The sequence below is a fragment of the Parambassis ranga genome, chromosome 4 (assembly GCF_900634625.1).
Source record: "Parambassis ranga chromosome 4, fParRan2.1, whole genome shotgun sequence".
Taxonomy (NCBI): Eukaryota; Metazoa; Chordata; class Actinopteri; family Ambassidae; genus Parambassis; species Parambassis ranga.
This window is the reverse complement of record NC_041025.1, coordinates 8354307-8368647: the sequence shown is the minus strand read 5'-3', so window position 1 is coordinate 8368647 and position 14341 is coordinate 8354307. Positions and strand designations below refer to the sequence as shown.

At 40.6% G+C, this 14341-nt stretch overlaps 4 protein-coding genes across 8 annotated transcripts; 2 read left to right on the top strand and 2 right to left on the bottom strand.

Moving 5' to 3' along the window:
• Positions 1-2801: 2801 nt before the first annotated feature.
• On the top strand, positions 2802-6445 carry tmem221 (transmembrane protein 221). Its single transcript, XM_028403988.1, has 3 exons — positions 2802-3370; positions 4728-4813; positions 5410-6445. The coding sequence occupies exons 1-3, from the start codon at positions 3066-3068 to the stop codon at positions 5949-5951; spliced, it is 933 nt and encodes a 310-aa protein (XP_028259789.1). The 5' UTR covers positions 2802-3065; the 3' UTR covers positions 5952-6445.
• Positions 4577-8138, bottom strand: borcs8 (BLOC-1 related complex subunit 8). 2 transcript variants are annotated; one of them, XM_028403994.1, is made up of 6 exons: positions 7963-8138; positions 7620-7732; positions 7308-7372; positions 7083-7190; positions 6464-6555; positions 4577-5281 (listed from the first exon to the last, which is right to left on the bottom strand). In XM_028403994.1, exons 1-5 carry the CDS (start codon positions 7997-7999, stop codon positions 6486-6488), a joined length of 393 nt encoding a protein of 130 aa, XP_028259795.1. In that variant the 5' UTR covers positions 8000-8138; the 3' UTR covers positions 4577-5281; positions 6464-6485. The 2 variants fall into 2 exon arrangements, with proteins under 2 accessions (XP_028259795.1, XP_028259796.1); XM_028403995.1 differs by lacking the exon at positions 6464-6555.
• On the top strand, positions 7655-10159 carry rfxank (regulatory factor X-associated ankyrin-containing protein). Of its 4 annotated transcripts, none has more exons than XM_028403992.1 (9): positions 7655-7928; positions 8482-8589; positions 8759-8860; positions 8952-9017; positions 9126-9226; positions 9302-9427; positions 9513-9579; positions 9664-9744; positions 9842-10159. In XM_028403992.1, exons 2-9 carry the CDS (start codon positions 8487-8489, stop codon positions 9892-9894), a joined length of 699 nt encoding a protein of 232 aa, XP_028259793.1. In that variant the 5' UTR covers positions 7655-7928; positions 8482-8486; the 3' UTR covers positions 9895-10159. The 4 variants fall into 4 exon arrangements, with proteins under 4 accessions (XP_028259793.1, XP_028259791.1, XP_028259790.1 ...); XM_028403990.1 differs by having other exon boundaries at positions 8459-8589; XM_028403989.1 differs by lacking the exon at positions 7655-7928 and adding an exon at positions 8141-8382 and having other exon boundaries at positions 8459-8589.
• nr2c2ap (nuclear receptor 2C2-associated protein) lies at positions 10096-11991 on the bottom strand. The gene is made up of 5 exons (XM_028403993.1): positions 11886-11991; positions 11634-11724; positions 11098-11203; positions 10861-10928; positions 10096-10582 (listed from the first exon to the last, which is right to left on the bottom strand). The coding sequence occupies exons 1-5, from the start codon at positions 11921-11923 to the stop codon at positions 10460-10462; spliced, it is 426 nt and encodes a 141-aa protein (XP_028259794.1). The 5' UTR covers positions 11924-11991; the 3' UTR covers positions 10096-10459.
• Positions 11992-14341: the final 2350 nt, after the last annotated feature.

The window sequence follows — 14341 nt, the reverse complement described above, 5'->3', positions numbered from 1 at the left end:
ACTTTTAGACCCATTTAAGAACCCTAAAGAAGACTGTGCAAAATGTAATGATTCAAGTCAAGAAAATATTAGAGAAAAATGATAAATATGGATGCGCCAGTAGAGAGAAAACTGGTAAATAACAGTTCTACCTTCTCTCTCTCTCTCTCTTAGTGCTCTACAAAACCCTGAAGCCAGCTCAGAAAGTGAACTTGTTATTGTTTCAAAGACGGAGGGAGGCACATGCATTATCACACAGAAAATAACAACATGAATGAAGATTACATTTCATACAGCAAATTGCTTTTCTTGTATATTATACAGACCTATAGGCCACGGTGCTAGCGATGCTAACAAGCTGACTTACTGCTAATAATCAAGTTAGTCAGCTCACATTTGAGCAGGAAGAGTTCAAGTGAACTACAATTCTTATCCCTTTATATGTATTGTATTGTAATTACTCATATTGTGTATTGCAACTGTGTATGTATGTAACTAAATATTCCACTACTGTAATCTCCTACAGATGTGTCATCAGTAAGTGTAATAATGCAGTAAATTGATGATCAGTGTTTGTGTAACAAATTAATCTAAATACATTATGCAAACATTATTCAACTTTATTAATAGTACAAACATATGGGTAAGTCAAAAATACTAAAGGTGGAGGTCCAGCACAAGGCTGAGGTTTACTTTGGTAATTTACTTACTAAATGAATGTCATAAGTGTCCATTCTCTCTGTGTCACTGATAGATCTCAGTGACAACTTACTGTGAAACTTGTCCACCACTGCAGCCTGCTTCACACAGACAGAACACCCAAACATCAGGCAGCAAGCATTAGGTAGAGACTAGCAACACAACTCACAACTACTTACACAATGAATCCAATGATTACTACAATCATTTAATAAAACTTGTTACTGTTACTGTTAGTAAATGAAACATGAATGCAGCTACAACAACATACATCCAGTTAGAAAGCTGCTCAGTCTAACCAGATTTGCTGAGTGTTTATCAGCTAACCCGTGTGTCATTGATGGGACAGAAAGTTAAAAAAAAGAGAGAGACAGATATAAATGATCAAAAGCAAAGTCGCTAATGGAAAGCAGGCTGACTGTCAGCTTAATAGATATATTTAGAGGTAATAACTGAATCACTGCCTGAGCTGCATTATTGACTATTTTTGGGATGTGACACAATGTACCCCTAAAAATAATACAGTGGCAATTTATTAGCAGTTCATCTGTGTAAGTGTGGATAACAACTCTATTTCTCTCTCTCGCACGCAGACAAACATATCTGCAGGCAGACATAGACACACACACACACCATGGCATGCACACACACGAACACACACACACACTGTCTGAGATCCCAAAAGGCCTCTCAAACTGTGCATCTGATGCAATAGTTAGCAACATCCCCGCAGACTTCCATGGCCTTTACCTACAGGATCCATCTGCGTGGGCCCCCTGTGGAGTCGACAGAGAATACTGCAAATCCCCTTCTGTAAATACAACAAGCTAATCACCTGCAGCAAAGGGGAAATTATATCTCAGTGCAGTGTGTTTATTCGAGTGTACATTTCTTCTTAACACTTCGAGGGCTTCATCGATGCAGAGGCGAGATTGCACATTCACACATTTAACAGAATTATTGAGAGCATTATTACATGAGACAGAAGCCAAGATGAAGTACATTCTACACAGAGAGGGGGGGGGCTGATACTTTTTGCACCAAGTCCATTTTTTTTTTTCATTTTCCTGAAACTTCTCACTTCTGCTTTCGACAAGATCAGCCACGACCCTTTTAGAGCATGTGGTGAGGTTGTCGAATTCAGAAATAGCCTCCATGGTCAGTGTACATGTGTGAAAGCAATTGTTCACATTGTGTACGTTTATAGACACATTCTTATCTACATCTCAACAGAATGAGGGTTACACCTTTACCTCCCATGCACCAAAGGCCCCTCCAACAGAACAAAAAGCCTTCTGTAACACAAGTCACAGACTGTAAAGTATGTCAAGGTACTTGTGGTCCGGCAGTGCCTATATATTGTCTATATGTAGTCAGTGTTTTATATTGATTTGAATTGACATTAGGCAGATTGTGGTATTTAAAAAAAAAAAAAACAGATGAGCGTTTCTGGCATGAAAAAAAGGTGAACTTCTGTAAGGCTGTGCACGTTTCCACGGCAACGAGTGAAAAGTAATTAGATTGAGTGAGTCTGAGGAGAAGGACTAAGAATAAAAGGGACATTCTGAATAGAGGGTTACCTAAGGTGGCTATGCCCTGCTGCAAATTCCTCAGGTTTTGTGCTTTTGTTTTGGATGTGCTTTTGTACTTTTGCTGATCTTTGATTTTCCCTTTATTCATATTATTAGTGTGTGTGTGTGTGATTTAACTGCTGTATTATCGTGCATCAGTTCCCAAGTTTTGTTTTAGGCAACAGACAATCAAATGGTCAGTGGAAAAGAGCTACAGTAATCCTTTAATCACTTTATGAGGATATTACAGCATAGGAAGTAGGCTAATCTAAAAGAAAGGTGCAGACCCATAATAATCATAACCACATAACATCATATGCGATTGAAATTTCAAGACCGAAATCATATATTGAAATTTTTGAAAACATGTGTGTGTGTGTGTGTGTGTGTATCCTATATCTAAAAAATAGTGCAAGCTTGTGTTAGCACAATAATGGGATAAGACAAATGTTTTAATGTGCTTTGTGGCGTGACGTTGTTTGTGTGTAGTGGGTGAGCTCTGCCTCTCCCATGAGCACGTCCAGTCATTGTTTCCGACGATCCAAGAGAAAAAGTCCATTGTTGTTGCGAACTTTTTAATCTGAGGATTTAAAGCCCATCACATGCTCAGACGGGGCAGCGGGGCGCTCCACCACAACAGGCTGGACTGCTGCTAAAATCCACACCGAGGAGGAGAGCATTCATCCCGACACACATTTTTATTCACTCTGAAATGCCAGCGCGCTTTCTGGGACTGTAGTATCGCTGCTGGATCGTGTGGGGTTTGTTGTGGAAACTTTTTTTGGAGAACCTGACTGCCGGACAGTGGGGATAAACATGACGCTTAAGTACAGCCAGCGGTCTCTGATCGTTCTGTCTTTACTGGGGATCTTATCAGCCATCATGTCTGTTCTGTCGGTGATTTTGATTTTCCAGCTGCAGTCTCAGCAGGCGGCGGTGAAGGAGTCTCCCCCTTCCACCTCCGCCGCGCTCATACCCGCTCATATCTGGGCCGTGCTGCTGCCCGTGTCCACGGTGCTCTCCGCCCTGTCCCTCACACTCAACCTGAGCTCTGTGCTGGTGTGTCTCCTCCACAGCTACTTTTCCACAGAGGTCTGCAGAGGGGAGCAGGACACTGAAAGGTATTTGACTCTTAGAACCTGCTGGAAAACACCTGCAGCCCTGATAACCGCAGCACTCACTCATATGGACATAGGCAGCTAGTTCCGGTCAGTTGTGACGCATAATTAACCGCCTTACATTTCTGATATTCTTACACTAGCAAATTACTACTTGAGCAGAAAAAAATAGAATTAAATTATATAAGCAAGTTATATAACAACAACATATAATAAGTTCCACACTTATTGATTAAAACAGACTAAAGGGAGTTTTGTGCTGGAGTCTTATTTCCCTGGTTTCATGTGTTGGCTAATGTTAGCAAGCTACTCATAGTTTTAGGAGATATAAACAGCTACACGTTACCATTTTCCATAATAAAGGAAAAGTCTCTTATCACCATACATACTGATGCACTTAATGTATGAAGGGAACCAATGCTATAGTTAAGTAATGCTTATGAGTCATGCTGACTTTACATGGTAATGCATGATTTATCATGAGTTCAGTTTTCATTAACAGATGCCTTTGACCTTAACCAAGCATAAGAAATCAAGCTATTTTAAACTCTCAATTAGAACTATTTTACATATTTAATGTTACAAAGTCATAGGAACGTTAAGAGCAAGCCAACAAGAATGTAAACTTTATCCTAGCGTAGCTGTGCAAATTTATGTTATTGTGAGAATCTGTTTTCAGTCTCTTCTATATATTTATAACATGAGTTCAACACAATGGCCTTAAAAAGGACTTTTTAAAACTTAACATTTAAAATAAGGTAGTAGTTATTACAAGGTTACGTTACGTGTTCATTGGAAATTAACATTTAATTTGGTTAGTATGTGTTTCGCCTCATTCCTTTCACAACCATAGGATGAAACTATTTGGTTTCATGAAAAGAAAACAATAGTTTCAGAGGCATAATGGGGTCTTCCTTATGTGTCAGAGTGCAGAGACCCACACAGCAATGTTGTTGGTTGACCCCCGCCACTCAACCCTTATGAATCCTTTCTAAACAATGGCCTTCCTCTCATTATGCACGCACCGCACGGTGTCTAGCTGGCTCTTTCCCACGTCAGTTTACAAATCCAACAGCAGGCCCCCAGGACCTCCCTACTAACAGATGGGACATTCCAAGAAAATAAGAATAATGATGAGTGCCTCAAAATGCTTAGCATTAACACATAGCCAAAGAAATTTTTTTAAATGTTAAGGATTCATAAAACATGTCATCTGCTGTGATAATATTTTAATTGTATTGCCAAAATCAAAGAAACTCGTCAATGCAGCATCCTACCCTCTTGATTCAAGCACTAATAAAAACAGCAGCTATGTGGAAGTGTAAACATGACATTAAATATGTAGGATTTCTTTCAACAGGGCAGACTGGTTCCTTTTGGACAGCAGAGCTGTACGACATGTGGCTATTGGACTCTTCTGCCTGGGGGTTTCTGTCTACTTGGCAGGTAAAAAGAAAATATAAACAGATCATTTAAAATGTTTGATAAAAGCACACGCTGCCCAATTTGGTATCCAGGCTGCCTAGTGTCGAAAACACTGGCGGTGTTGTGGAATTTTGAACAGCAGAGGCAACGCAGCACTGCTGCCCTTTTTCCCCCCGCAGATCCGTCCAGTGAGTCCAAGAGAACAATGCATTCTTTGAGTAGCCATGACTTAAGTGTTTATAATGCTGAACCTGGCAGCGCTGGTGTGCTCTGTTCCACTGAGTGACTTGCACTGGGGGTGTCACTGGAGCCAGGCACTCTATTGTGATGAGGAGGTATCGCCCTTCTGACCCCACTTCAACCACAATCAATAGGTGGTTTGGCAAGAAGTTGTAGAGGCAACACCGTCAACTCAGGAAGTCGCGTCACATCCCAGAGTTGTGCTTTTCTCCCCCCTCCTTCAGCATGCCTGAGTCCATGGTTCTTTTCCTGCAGACAAATATAGAACCTAGATAAGAACAGGAAGTTTTAATGAATGTAGAGATGAATATTGGTTATGGAGGAAAGCGTTTTGTTTCTGTATACATAGGTGATGTTTTTCTATCATATCTTGACAGCCATGTCCATCTTCATGCTCCTGATATTCGAGATGGAGACCGGTATTGCCAGTGCTTGTGTACTCGCCTCTGGGATCCTGATCTTGTTGATGGCTGTAATACACTCCTTAGTCAAAGCTTCCCATACTGCCAAGCACTATCACAACGACCACCTCGACAGCCTCTTTCAGAACGATCACGGAAGCATTGGAACACCTGCCTCTCGGCCCTGTGAGCTAAAAATTGGTGTGGACAAACCACGGATGCACCGGAGCCAGTCTCACCTCCAGCATCCCATCTCCTACACACAATGTGGCACCCCAAGACAGCCAGAACAGTATCAGCCAGAGCATTACTCCCCAGCCAGAGGCTCACAGGGACATTGTAGTGATAAAGATGGCTACAGCAGTGGAGGCAGCTGTCCTCGAATGCACAGGACCCTGTCTACTGAATCGGGTTTACTGCAGGCTCAGGTTAAACCCTGGAATGGGGTGAACAATGAGATGAGGAGTGTCCTTGCTCGCAAGTCAGGAATTTCTGCAAAAGACTCTACACTTGTGTGACATAAATTGAGTTTGGGTTCAAGTTAAACACAACTGTGACTACTGAAGACTGGTGACCTGTACAGAAGTATCACACATGGATACCAGCATGTAAAAACCCAGATCAGACTGTCAGTTTGTAAACTTTTTTCACTAGACTTATTCTGAGTGGTTAACTTGGTGGAAATATATCAGATAGTTGGAGTTTTGTATGAATGAACTGATTTAAATCCTATTTTACACAACAATACCACTGAATTATTGATCTGGCAAAATCATAGCTATTGTTGTAAGAATGTTTATACTCTGCTGTATATAATGGCTTTTTGCCAGATGTATGTGCACAATGTGCAGACCTTTTTTTGTTATATGATTATCAAAGTCTTTTCACATAAACATTAAATGAATCTATACTACAAATGAGACTTTAAATGAAACATTAAAACAACGTGCAAACACACACACAAGCCTGTTATCTTGAAAGGTCATTTAAATTTACATTTCCGTCTGTCATGTCTGGAGGAACTACTAACCTTGGACATCTCTGTCCAGTAATCATGAGGAAGTGGATGGGACATGTGGAGCAGAGACAGGGGGAGTAGGAGAGGGGGTCACACCATGTAAGCTGCATGCAGATGTTAGATGAGAAACAAAAGACAGCACAGAGAAAATTCAACTGATGGCAAATTCAACTCATGGTTACTAAGGGGAATAAACTCACATAAACTGAAAGGAAAAGCAAAATGTTGTCTAATACACCTTTTTTTTTTATTAAGGATCAAAGAAAATAATCATGAATGAAGGTATGATATGGAGCAAAGCAAAAATGCAATAAAAGGATCTCAAGACATTGAAATGATAAAAGTACAAAAAACAAACTGACTTTTCATATGTTTTTATAAAGAAAGGGTGATGTAACAATCATATGATTCTCTCTATTTTTACATATTGATAATATTTCTGTCAATGATTCTTTGGAGCTCGGAAAGATTATTGCTTATGGAAACAATCGTAACTGACAACACTGCTCCTTCAAGCAACTAAAGATGTGAAATTAGTAAGAGACACTCTGCAATTTTGTGGAAATATAATGTTCCATATTTACCACCCTTATGCTGACCTCCAGTGAACATATTAATGACTGCAGCCTACCTGCGTCCTTGAGAGTTACTGATCTGTTCCTTCATGCTGATGGCTTGGCGGAGAAGGCTGTCAATGTTTTTGAAATACATGCTACTGTTTGTCATGCTCTTCACAGCACTGCAAAAAACAAAGAAACAAATAAAAAAACAATAGATCAATGCAAGTTAGACACTTGTAGCTGTAGGTAACTGTGCTTCTGCTCACATTAACTTATTCATGTATGAAGCACCTTACCTGCATGCATACTCTACAGTATAGATGGCACCTTGGCTTTGTTCCTCCCAGCTCTGCATATCTGTCTGAAGCAGAAATGATGGAAAACACAAGCATTAAATACAAAGGAAGACGACCTTAGCTATTTTATGGTACAGACTGTGCAGTTTAAGATGAATCTGTATCTTTATTTGTCCCACAATGGGGAAATTGTGTATTAGTGGAGAACCTGAAGAAAACTGAGAATTTAACAGCAGGTCACATGCCTGTATAAACACACAGTCGACGCCAGGATGTTATCAAAACAGGTCTAAAGATGAGATGGGCCAGTACCTTGTGCTGCACCAGTTCAGGGAGCGATCTTCTGACGTGCTCCTGCAGTCTGTACAGAGCCACTGACGGCTCGTTAGCCAGGACGTACATGCTCTCCGTAAATTTGTCAGTCACTGTAGGATTAAATGAGTACATTTACATTCACAGAATATATCTAGTGTTATGTCTAGTGTTAGCAAAAACGAAGACAACGTATGAACTCGATAGCGTGGTGCCTAAATGGCAAAATAACCGAGGTAATATTAGCCTAGCAGCTAAACTGCGCTAATAGGTGCTCGCATAGCCACAATGCTACAAGCTAACAATGAGGTAAGTTGTTCTGATTCAGTTGGTTAACGTTTACCTCTTCTAACTTTTAGTTGCATCTCCTGGTCCTCCATAATTCAAGCTGTATTTGTTGTTAGGATTTAATTACTCAAACCAGCTGTATGCCAGTGATGTCACCTGATTCCTCCTTCTTCCGTATTATTGTTGTTGTGTGCCGCACCATAATATTCCGGGCAGAAATATCGGTTTCGCAAAAACAGTTCTTCCTTCAAAGAGTGTTAGATGCGATGATACGTTACACGGGCTGACTCAAACGTGTTTTCATTTCCTTTGTTAAAATAATTGGCTCATTAAGTAGCTAATCAACCGAGTGACGAGCAATGTGCTCTCGGCTCACTTCGAAGACCAGCAAGAACCATTTTGTGGTTTGAAATAATTTACTTTCAGTTTTCCTAAAAGGAAGTTAGCGTAATTTAAGGCTGTGAGGCTGGATGCGGTGAGTGGAATATGTGATTTGCTATTAACTTATTTTTGTCAACTTTCTCTTGATGATCGGAAACATTATTTCGCAGGTTGTATCTTATGTTTACTGCAGTGACCATGGAGGCCGGAGGTGATGATGATGATGTTGCAGATGGCCAACATGTTCAGCCATCTAGCGCTAATACATGTCCCACCGGTACAAGAGAGGAGAAGTCCAATGGTAGTTTATCCTTTTACATAAGTTTACAATCTGTGTATAGTTTGTTGGCATTAAGTGTTATTAATTTTTGTCTAACACTTGAAGTCACCTGATGTTTTCAGTTTTGCATAATCAGTCAAACAGCTTGTCCATGCTTGCACCAACACAGCTGTGTTTCTGGTTTCTCCAGAGAGCATAGATGTGGATGAAGATGATTTGTTCAAACACTCCACCACTCTGACCAACAAGCAGCGTGGGAATGAGGTCACAGTGCGCCCGGCAACATTGGATGGTAAGTAGTAGTGAAGATGTTGAGATGTTAGACATTTGTATTGTTTTGACCATATAAAGTTATGATGGGTTATTTTTGTAACCTCCATCAGCTCTGTCCATACACCAACTCGCAGCTCAGGGTGAGGTTTCACAAGTGGCTGCACACCTAAGTAAAGGTGAGAACTCACCACAAAGCAGTGTAATATCATATGTTTCTGTTTGCGCCAGTATTAATCTGTGTTGAAATTCCCACGCGTGTGTCTGTGACCTGGTTTGCATTGCAGACAGCTCACTGCTCAGCAGACAAGACGAACGAGGTTTTACACCTCTTATGTGGGCAGCAGCATTTGGAGAGAAAGCAGTGGTGGACTTTCTGTTGGAAAAGGTTAGACACTAGACACATGATGTCATTAACATTAAATGTAGGGTCACACTATAATTTGTTTAATTTATTTTTTAGGGTGCAGACCCTAAAACAATTGCGAGGGAGCGGGAGAGTGCCCTGACACTGGCCAGCTCTGGAGGCTACGTGGACATAGTTGAATCTCTTCTCAGACATGGAGTGGACATTAACACATATGACTGGGTAGGTATACAGTTGTCTTCATGGCTTTCTATCATAAATCCACAAGACATATTGGAAGACTCATTTTTCTATTCTATACTCTCAGAATGGTGGAACGCCTCTTCTTTATGCAGTACGAGGGAACCATATCAAATGTGTAGAGGCACTGCTAGGTACACCTTTTCTGTCAACCATGATAAAGAAAAAATCTACTTCTGTTGTGCTGTTTTCATTTCCATTCCTCTGCTTACTTTCAGCAAAAGGAGCAGATATGACTATTGAATCTGACTCTGGTTACAGTCCAATGGCCTTAGCTGTTGCACTTGGACATAAAAAAAGTATGTATTTTGTTCTTCTATGTGATATACAGTACACATAAAAGAGGTTAATGCATTAAATATGTATTGCAAAATGAACTTTCCATTTGTTTTGTAGTTCAGAAAGTGCTGGAGGACCATATCCTGAAACTCTACAAGCCACAGACATGACACAGCTTATACACATGGGGAAGGAGTCTGCTGAGCTGAACTCCATGAGCTGTGAGAGATGATGTCATACCTAACAGATCAGTACATATGTAGACATTTACAGTGCACCACACTGATGATGATGTTGATTTATGAACTGTTTATTCCAGCTGTGTGCATTAAGTACAAAAACTCCAAACAAGGACTAAAATGTGACACTTGTGCAGTAGAGTTGTTTTATTTGGCAGTAAACAAGTTTTAATAAAAAATATTTTTTATACTGGAACGGTGTTTTAACTTAAAGGCACATGGTACCTAAAACACGTGAATTCCGAGAGCTCTCAGGATCAAAGCAAACCCCTTAAACCTGTGATCAAAGCCCCATACAAAGCTCTGTTTGAGTAATGAGAGCGAGAGCCTGACAGATCCCTCAATGCGTTCATACCAAAAAAGGCCACGTTCACATCAGTTCATGAGGTGGTACTACAGATGACATGTTTACCCAATTGCCACCACACCATCCTGCCTCCTGTATGCACTTCACTTGAGGGTCATTTCCTCTCTCATGAGAGGATTAAAAAAATGGTCATGAAGCTTTTTCCCCCAGGACGTCCAAGGAATAAACAATAATTCTCCCAAAAAAGTCAGCACTATTCTCAAACATTATTTTTACTTTGTCCACAGCAGGGGCCTCCTGTATGGGAAAGCTGTGGGTGTGGAGTTAAGAACAAGATAAGCTTGGTAATGAAAAGTATGCCCAGGAAAATGTTGTCTGATACTTAATATGAACCGTCAAGAACAGAAACAGGAAACACTGATCCTTAAGTGACAGATGCAGGTTGATCTGCAGCGTGCTAAACTAAATAGTAATGCAGAACCACATTTAGTAGCTATTAAATTGCTTTTTAAAATTAAATTTAAAACACCCATTTTATTTATTGATCCCATCTCCTCATGCAAATCCTGCATAGTGAGAATAAAGGATATCTGAAGACAGTTGTTGTCCTCGGGGTAAAACTGGCTAAGCACTGTGAATTCTCCATCTTTCGGACAACCTGCAATAAAAGGATGTTGTTACTTTTCATACCACAGACGTACAGTTCAATTGTTGTCTAATGTGTTCATTGTTAATAGAGGACAGTGAAGCTCACACAACCAGACAACAAATTTAGCGAAGTGAGAAGGCAGCGATCAATTATATACTTAGTAATTTCCACATTTTACCTTCTAATCTGCATGCTTTTGCTGAGAAGCCGCCCTGGAATTGGACCTTTAACTCCGTCACACTGACAGACTTGGGGAACTCCAGAGACACCCACTGACATTCACCCTGCCAAAGATAGGACACTGAATGATATAAATTAACCATAATGTGTGCAGGCTCAGAAGAATATTTACATTTATGTGAGTCAACACAGGAATTAAGTAGATGAGCTTTGACATTTCTCTGTCCATACACATTAGAAGACTATAAGCTGTTGGAAATCATTTTATTCACTATTTTGTATGGCTGCATACACCTGAGTATTCATCTAAGTCAGGAATAAATGGTAGAACAGCTTAATGGTTATTATTGGGTTAGTTGTACATCTAATTTTTCAGTAAGACCTGAGTTTTTTTACACTGTCACAAATACAAATTTAGAAAAAAATGCTGGTTTTACCACTTGTTAAATACGTTGACTGTTAGTAGAGGACAGTGAAGCTCACAGTATGTGTCCTGTCACATATACAGTAAGTTCTAGTTAATTATTTTTTTACCTGGTCTGAGTTCCAGCACGTCTCTTCATTGCAGTCAAACATATACTTCTTTCCGTACTGTTTTACATCTCTGTTCAGCACTGAACTCACCCTGAAATGAAAGAGTCTGGTGTTAGTTTATAAACCTGCTGGCTTACAAGAGGCCGAATTACAGGAGAAACTTTCTGAACATTGAGTTTGACGTTCAAACCCAACAGCAGACTGTGTCTTCTCCATTTTAAGCCACTCAATAACGCTGTCAGTTGTCTTTACCTGCTCTGTGTTTCGCTACAAATCAACGAGGAAGCCATGTCACTTTGTTTTCAAATTACAACTTGCCGTCAAGCGTTCACACCACGCGGTGTCGATTTTACGACAGTGACGTCCATAACTTACAATTTCTGTTGCTGCCACTAGATGGAAGTCACGATCTGTTAGTGACGCAGAGACGCTGAATGAGTCCAAACATGAAGGTAAAGTCTGTTCGTCTTCCTCTAAAACCCCAGAGGCTCATATTTAATAATTGATAGTATAAATCACCGAACTTAATTCGCCTCGGTCTGGACAGAAAGGTTCCGTGCGGCTCCATCTTTGTGTTTGTTTGTCCCGGCAGGTCTCACTGTTGTATGTCCACGCGAGATTCAAAGGTCAGGGAGATAAGAATCGATGAGAAAGAGAAGACCACACTGACTGAAGGTGAATCGATCAGTCAACCGACTGCAGCCTTCGCATAAAACAGAATAACACAGGAAGGACAGGCACATATGTTACACGTATTGTAAGATGAAAAGGCGAATGTTTTTGTCGGGTAATCTCATAAAAGAACCAATATGAGCTCGAGCTTTTACTGCTTTTATTACGGAGCATATCTCTACATCTCTGTTTCATAACCTGGGAGCCAATAACACAGGAGAGCCTTTGTGTGTTTTTGGTGTGTGTGTGTGTGTGTGTGTGTGAGTGAAAGAGAGAGAGAGCCTGTATTTTGGCACATGGCTCATTGCAGATGGAGAACTCCTGCTGAGGTTTTGTCACACTGCCCCTTCACTGCAGATAATCAATAGGTCTGAAATACAAAACCTGATGAAACCCAGCCTCTGTGAAAATTGCGCAGGGGGTTGGGGAGAGTGACTGTATTATAAGGTTTGGACACCCCCCACCCTTTGTGCACACTCTCACTCACACTTTGTGAGCCTTACATTAGTGTTGGTTAGTACTGCAGCTTCTGCAGTGTTCTGTCAAGTAGCTGAGATTGACTGTAAATTGTGATTTAAAGGTGCAGTAATATTTTTAATACCAAATATGTGACAATGACATATATCTCTGGAGATTTTATAAAGTCGTTAATCAGGAGCGCTGCCTCGACAAACCAGGTGCTCATATATTTGCATGTCAGATTTTCCTGGCCTGGAGCCATGTTGGACGCCCACCTGGCAGATCTAACAATCCAAAGATGACCTCAGATGGGTGAGTGATGAGCTGGCATTCAGGCGCATAAACTGGTGCCCATGTGAGCTGCTAAAAACGCCAAGGTGGGCTGCAAAGGGTCTCATGTGAGTCCCGAGAACCCACATGAGCTCTTTTCCAGTCAATTATAGGAATAGGCTGTGAGGTTGCCAGGCAACCAACAGGAACTCCAGGAGGTCAGTACTGACTGACACAAAACTCTTTGTGTTTACACCTAAGTAACTGTGCATATTAAACAACAAATCTTAATGAGCTTATAAATTGCTCTTAGTGTACTGAGAGTATTTTTAAACCCTTCAGAACATAAAATAAATAGCTTCTGGTTGCAATTATATTTAATCTGAAAATGTGTACGTGTCTCATCAAAGTTGTCACATGAAAGCATGAAAACATTTCCCAGACTGTCATACTGTCCCCTCTTGACCCACCAGTGGTGGATTTTCGGGATTAATGCTGGTGATTTTAAGGAGTACCATAATATTTACATTCTGCTGTGTAACACAAACACATACTGCTGGCACTTCTTCTGTTCTGATAACAATATCTGGTCTTTAAATCTAAATCTTTTGCAGATATTAGAAGTGGCTGTGGACATAGTGAGGTCTGCCTCATCAGGAGCTTGCCCAGGTGTTGTAGGGAGGTCATACAGCCATGTGGAGGCCACACACACTACTGAGCCTCATTCTGACTTGTCTTGAGGAACTTCCACTCAAGCTGGATCAGCCTGTAATGTGATTTTCCACTTTTATTTTGAGTATGGTTCCAAATCCAGACCTTCATGGGTTAATCATTTTGATGTTATTTTGTTCTGAATGTATTCCACTATGTAATGAATGAAGATTTTCTGGAATTTTTAATTCATTGAGCTCTAGGAGGTGTTATTTTAGTGTTCCCTTCATTTTTGAGCAGTGTAGTTGGGGCCAGTTGGATTGGTGCATCCTCGGTGGCTTGGCTCTTCACTGGACAGTGACATAAGGATGGACATGTGATTGTCATTACTAAAATATCTTGTATTCCTTAAATATAGAGATATGATTTTTGTTGTGTTGTAAAAAAACAGCCTTTGTTTAAACCATATTTTGGTCAATTTTGTGATATGATGACACATTTCTGGCCTTTGTTGCTCGCTGAGCTTGTTAGAGGATTATCTCCACCTCTTGTCACTGATACGGCTTAAATCCCTCTGTTCCCTCCCTCGGCCATCTTTGTCAGTCTTTCAGCTGCTGTTGCTCTCTGAGCTTTTGTCACCTCTGTTTCTGGGTTAT

Excerpts from the sequence above, each read along its gene's own strand:
- tmem221 (XM_028403988.1), top strand. The coding sequence starts at position 3,066 with ATGACGCTTAAGTACAGCCAGCGGTCTCTGATCGTTCTGTCTTTACTG. Across the intron at positions 3,371-4,727 it reads GGGGAGCAGGACACTGAAAG|GGCAGACTGGTTCCTTTTGG; the intron begins GTATTTGACTCT and ends TTCTTTCAACAG. Across the intron at positions 4,814-5,409 it reads GGTTTCTGTCTACTTGGCAG|CCATGTCCATCTTCATGCTC; the intron begins GTAAAAAGAAAA and ends ATATCTTGACAG.
- rfxank (XM_028403990.1), top strand. Across the intron at positions 8,590-8,758 it reads AAGAGAGGAGAAGTCCAATG|AGAGCATAGATGTGGATGAA; the intron begins GTAGTTTATCCT and ends TGGTTTCTCCAG. Across the intron at positions 9,227-9,301 it reads TGGACTTTCTGTTGGAAAAG|GGTGCAGACCCTAAAACAAT; the intron begins GTTAGACACTAG and ends TTTATTTTTTAG.
- borcs8 (XM_028403994.1), bottom strand. The coding sequence starts at position 7,999 with ATGGAGGACCAGGAGATGCAACTAAAAGTTAGAAGAG. Across the intron at positions 7,733-7,962 it reads GCAACTAAAAGTTAGAAGAG|TGACTGACAAATTTACGGAG; the intron begins GTAAACGTTAAC and ends TTAATCCTACAG. Across the intron at positions 7,191-7,307 it reads ACTGTAGAGTATGCATGCAG|TGCTGTGAAGAGCATGACAA; the intron begins GTAAGGTGCTTC and ends TGTTTTTTGCAG.
- nr2c2ap (XM_028403993.1), bottom strand. The coding sequence starts at position 11,923 with ATGGCTTCCTCGTTGATTTGTAGCGAAACACAGAGCAG. Across the intron at positions 11,204-11,633 it reads CGTGCTGGAACTCAGACCAG|GGTGAATGTCAGTGGGTGTC; the intron begins GTAAAAAAATAA and ends TATCTTTGGCAG. Across the intron at positions 10,929-11,097 it reads AAAAGCATGCAGATTAGAAG|GTTGTCCGAAAGATGGAGAA; the intron begins GTAAAATGTGGA and ends CTTTTATTGCAG.